This window comes from Panthera onca, chromosome B3 (assembly GCF_046562875.1).
Source record: "Panthera onca isolate mPanOnc1 chromosome B3, mPanOnc1 haplotype 2, whole genome shotgun sequence".
Classification (NCBI taxonomy): Eukaryota; Metazoa; Chordata; class Mammalia; order Carnivora; family Felidae; genus Panthera; species Panthera onca.
In genome coordinates this window covers 69,993,632-69,999,535 of record NC_138344.1, presented here as the reverse complement: position 1 = coordinate 69,999,535, position 5,904 = coordinate 69,993,632, and the positions used below count along the sequence as shown (strand labels likewise).

The window sequence follows — 5,904 nt, the reverse complement described above, 5'->3', positions numbered from 1 at the left end:
AGAAAAAAACAAAATATACATGGTCAAGTTTTTTAATATTAAAATTACCTAAAATGTCATTGATCCAGTGATCTTCTTGAGATGTTCATGTATTTACATATTTTTGTAGTGTATACTTGTAAAGAGCATATCACATAACACATACTCATTTGTAACCAGGTTTTGTCACTTTATAATTTAGTGGACATGTCAAATCCAAATTTGCATTGTTTATAATGGCCACACTCATTTTGGTACTAATCTTCTCAATTCCCTTCTGTATATCTTCTAATATCTTATCTCTTAAATGTACTTTTAATTTTTCACTTTAAATTAAATAATGAATGGGTCCAAATGAATTTATATATCTTCATCCTTTCTACTTATTCAAACTGAAAACAGATATTCCCCTGGAAAAAAGTTGTTGGGAGCAATTTTGCACACCTCCAAACAGCATTTTAGCTGAACTAAGCTTCAAATATTTGAAGACAAGCTCTCATGATGCTTGAGATCCAGTAGTTTTGACATGCTCTTAGTATATCATGATTAAATATTTTGATTCAGTGAGCATAATTATTTCTGTTTTGTGTTTAAATTGCCACTCATTAATCCTAGAACACAAAATCAAAAAAGCACAAAATCTCTCTCAATCCTAGCAAAGTACTGAAAAGCCATTTTTCTGAGTCTTCTGACACTCTCTTTTTGGCATTGGGAGGTTCACTTGACCTCAAATGTATCTTAATTTTCCAAGTGACTTGTTGCAATCACAAGAATTGTAAACTATCAAAGGACTAAGCCTTTTCATTTTATGTTACCACTCCTTTTACATTCAACACTCTTTTACTCATTGGCTTTTACTCATTGGCTTGGTCACAATGAGTGTTAATTCCCAAGATTTCACAGGTGTGAAGTAAAGATTAGTCAGAGAGTACATTCTGCAAGAAAATGTGTGTACAAATATCATTAAGAGTTTGAACATTCAAATTATGGATAACTATTCACGAAACAGAAGATGTTTTCTGGAATGTATATGGAAAAGACTGAGAAAGACTGAATTATTGCACAACGAACATGGTAAAGAGGCTCTTTACCAGGAAGTGTTACTCTTTGCTCCTAATTCCTCCATGTTTCCAAATAATTGTTTCTTTCTCTCTCTAGTTGAAGTTATGATTATCTCAATTCCTATTCATTTATCTTCCTTTCATTTGCCTTCTCTGTATGTTTTCCAGCTTCACATTTTGGCAATTACAACATATCTTCCACAAATTCATTGAGGGGCAAAAGCACATCAATGTTCAGTACCCATATTTCTCAATTCTTCCTTATTTTCTACCTTCAGAATACTTCAGCGTCTTCTCTACTGATTGAGCCAATGGATGGACCAAATGACTCTGTGGTATCTGAATTTGTATTGATTGGTCTTTCAAATTCATGGGAGATGCACCTTTTTCTCTTTTGGTTCTTCTCTGTGTTCTACATGGGAATTATCCTAGGAAACCTCTTCATTGTGTTCACGGTAATTATTGACTCTCATTTATACACCCCCATGTACTTCCTATTGGCCAACCTCTCTCTTCTTGATCTAGGTCTGTCCTCTACCACAGTACCCAAAATGATCTCTGATCTTTTCACTGACTGCAACATCATTTCCTTTCCAAAATGCATGATACAGATATTTTTTATTCATGTCATGGGTGGAGTTGAGATGGTGCTGCTCATAGCCATGGCATATGACCGGTACACCGCAATCTGTAAACCTCTCCACTACCTGACCATCATGAGCCCCAAAACGTGTGTCTCCTTTGTAGTGGCTGCCTGGATAGTGGGGATAATCCATGCTGTATCTCAGTTTGTTTTTGTCATAAACCTGCCCTTTTGTGGCCCTAATGAAGTAGATAGTTTTTACTGTGATTTTCCTCGCGTCATGAAACTTGCTTGTGTAGACACTTACAAGCTAGAGTTTGTAATCATTGCCAACAGTGGGTTTATATCCATGGCTACTTTCTTCTCCTTAATTATATCCTATATCTTCATTTTGGTCACTGTCTGGAAACGTTCTTCAGGGGACTTGTCCAAAGCATTTGTCACATTGTCAGCTCACATCACTGTAGTGATTTTGTTTTTTATGCCATGCATGTTTCTCTATGTGTGGCCTTTCCCTACATCATCACTGGATAAGTATTTGTTCATAGTCGACTTCGCTATCACCCCCATCTTGAATCCTGCCATCTATACATTAAGAAACAAAGACATGAGAGTGGCCATGAGAAGACTGGGCAAGCGGATTGTGCATGCTACTGGTATCTAATAATGAATGGAGATCTAGATTCTACATGCTGCAAGTTCACCAAGAACACTGCAAGTCATGTGACTGTCGACATTACTATGAAAAGAGCCACCATGTGCGGAGATAGTTCAATAAAAGCCCATTTGTAGAAATTGAATGTTGAATCAGAGGTGACTCTATTTGGCTAGCGACAGAGAATAAGTTGACCTCATCTACTTCCATGGAGAACAGAGATGAGAATAGAAAACTGAGCTGATTTCTAGAAGTAAACTTAACATTCAAATACCATTTTCTAAGTGACATTTTCTGGGACTTGCTTATTGTATTTATTCTCATTATCAATAAATACCTCAAAAATGATAAATATATCTCATAGTAAACTTATGGTCTTAATAGATAAAATGTGACTTTAAGGAAATCAAAATCCATAAATTATATTTTTAATTCCTATTTTAACTTAGAATAAGAACAAAATAAACTGTGTGTTACTTATGTTGAGCCTGGAACAGAAACTTGACTGTCAGTTTAGGATGCCATTGTAGTTTTAGGTTTCGATTAGAATTACAGGTAGAGAGAGAATTTCCTTAATGCTACCGATACTTTAGTAAATACAAACCAGAGCTTTTTTCACTTTTGCCTGCCTCTCTACTATTGTAAAAATGAAGTCTTTCCAATATTCAACCAACTGGTTTATTCCCCAGGAAAAAAAAATGCATAGAAATAATAGCTGTTCCAAAGAAGAATAATCACCCAAGGGTGTATATTTAAAGGCCCTGGCTTCCTTGAATATGATTTCTTAGTCAGATAAAACACCTCCCAGGAGCTTATATATCTGAGTGATAGCCTTGGATAACAAGCCAAACATAGTAAAGCATGTTCAGTTTAATTAAGAATTTCTATACTTGGAATAAATGCTTTATTAAACTTACATATAACTTTTTCATTCATTTATTTCTACTGCCCTGTGAATAAAATCTGCTGAATTGAGGAAACTAATGCCTGTATTTTTTGTCCTGCGTTTCTCCAAGAAACCTTTCCAAAAACATCTCTGCTTCCTCCATACAAATTAATCATTAATACTTCTTTTAATGCTTTGGCATTCATCTGGGTGGAAATTTCTTCTTTACTCGATCATTGCTAACCACTCCCTCTTTCAAATATTCCACTGGACTTCCGAGAAACTACAGTCTCTTGTTTTTCCCCCAACTCTTTCGGAACTCCTTCCCAGTAGCAGTTTTCTGGGTTTGTCTCATCTGCTCCAACACCAAACAGTGTTCCTCAGAATTACATCTCTGGCCTATTCTCACTCCATATTCTATCCCCAGGTGGGCTCCTTTCCCTTGGCTTTAATTTTACCATGTCGGCTAGGAACTTCAAAGCTGGGGTATTATTTCTTTAGTTCCTACTTCATAAATCTGTCTACTGACCTGATGCTTTGAGGGCATCTCCCACTCAGCAGGTCTTAGACTAATCATCTCATTCTTGAACCTCATCTTCTTCCAGATCCCCAACCACAATAATTGGCACCAATATTTACCCACTTCCTCAATGCAAAATCCAGGAGTAATAATAGACTCCTCCCTTCCCTGATCTTCAGTATTCAATAAAATTGAAAATCCTATGAATTCCTACTCTAAACACCTCTTAAATACATCCCTTTGTTTTCCTCCAAACATCACCATTCTTGTCTAAGATTTCACATCTTTTTTCAAATAGAATATTAAGTCACCTATATGTCTTCCCACTTTAAATCTTATTTGTCTTGATTCCTATTATCTACATTCAGAATGAGATTTTTGTATTTATTTATTTTTTTTTATTTATTTATTTATTTATTTATTTATTTTAATGTTTATATATTTTTGAGGGTGACAGAGACAGAATGCGAGTGAGTTAGGGGCAGAGAGAGAGGGAGACACTGAATATGAAGCAGGCTCCAGGCTCCGAGCTGTCAGCACAGAGCCCGACTCAGGCCTCGAACTCACGAGCTGTGAGATCATGACCTGAGCCGAAGTTGGACGCTCAACCAGCTGAGCCACCCAGGCACCCGCAGAATGCGATTTTTTAAAATATAAATCTAAGCATGCGATCGTTTTCTTCAAGACCCTTCACATACTTGTCACTACTCTTAAATTAAAACACAAACCCCTTTTCAAGATTTATCAGGCCATCCAAGACCTGGCCCCCATCCTCCTCTCTAGCCTCAGAGGACATGCTCTAGCCCTGAAATTCCAGAAGCAATTTTATTTCCTTTGCTTGCCCAAAACTTCATTCTCTCTCATCTTGAGGCTTTGCAGTGGCTAGTTATTCTGTCTGAAACATTGGTCCTTCATGCTTTGCCTATTAACATCTATCCATTCTTCAAATCTCAGTTTCAGCATCATACTGCTAGGAAAATCTTCTCAGAAGCTGAGTCCAAGAGAGCTCCTTTCATTGTATGTTATTTTATATTCCATAGTACCATTTCTGTAACATAGCCATTTCTAAGTTGATGTATGTATTCCTCATTATATTTTAAGTTCCATGTAAGGAAGGGCTGTGTCCATCAAGGTTACTGCTATAACATTACTAACATTATTATAGGAAAATGCTCAATAAATATTTATCTTTAAATAAATGAATAAAGCCAAAATAGTTGAAAAATAACAATGTGAATAATTTATTGATTAGTGTCTGGGATTTCTTTTTTCTTAAGTCAACTTTTATTTTAGTATTTATAGATTCACATCAAGTTGTAAGAAATAACAGAGATCTCATATACCTTTCACTCACTTTCCCTCATCAGAAACCTGTAAAAATACAGTTCAATATTACAACCAGGACATTGATATTAATACAGTCAAGAAACAGAACATTTCTATCAGCACAAGGTTCCCTTCTGCTACCATTTTGCACCCACACCCACTGCATCCTGTATGGGGAATAAGCTTAGGAATTCCCTGAGCCTGCACTAATGGGCTAACAAGGCATAAAGAATTAGAAAGCCACAGGATGAATACACCCAAGTTTGGGTAAACAAGATTAGGTAAACAGGGCAAAGGTCCCTGGTATAGGACAAAAGTATAGGAATAGGAAATTTTAGGAAGGAAGCATACAAAATGAGGTAAACAAGATTAGGTATTCAGGGCAGAAACACCCCCCGCCTCCAACTTAGGGCAATAGCAGAAAGCTGTTTTCACAGGAAGGAAGGACCAAAATAGGTAAGCAGGTAAACAGGGCTGTAGATGGCAGGGTAAAGTGGCCCTGAGCAGAGCAAATTAGCAAAAGAAAGGTGCCTTGTTGACCCTGAGGTAGCATGCTCTGTCTTTCTTGTCCCCTAGGCAAATTTAGGTAACAGAGGTGGTGCCTCATGCCTGTTGTAAACAACCATCTGCCTGGTACTAGGATTTAGTTTTGCATTGACCCAAAACCCTAACACCGCATATCTTCAAAATCCCATTTCCCCCATACCCATGAGTTAATGTTCACAGTTTCATTGTCTCTTTGTGCACATCCATCACACTTGTAAGCCTTCGAATCCTACTAAAAACGGAGCAAGGACCCTTACTCTAGACTCTTGTCTCTTCCTGGACATTAGCCTCTCTCGTATTTCAATCCTGCATCCACTCTCTTGCTGGACAAGAGAGAACTCCAGACCC

General features: G+C 37.1%; 1 protein-coding gene across 1 annotated transcript; it reads left to right on the top strand.

Annotated features, from left to right (window-relative positions):
• Window positions 1-1,348: 1,348 nt before the first annotated feature.
• LOC132675601 (olfactory receptor 4F15-like) lies at window positions 1,349-2,287 on the top strand. Its single transcript, XM_060627899.3, has one exon. It carries the CDS (start codon window positions 1,352-1,354, stop codon window positions 2,285-2,287), a length of 936 nt encoding a protein of 311 aa, XP_060483882.3. The 5' UTR covers window positions 1,349-1,351.
• The last annotated feature ends 3,617 nt before the right edge of the window (window positions 2,288-5,904 follow it).

Bases quoted from the DNA above. Each gene is read 5' to 3' on its own strand.
- LOC132675601 (XM_060627899.3), top strand. From the start codon at position 1,352: ATGGATGGACCAAATGACTCTGTGGTATCTGAATTTGTATTGATTGGT.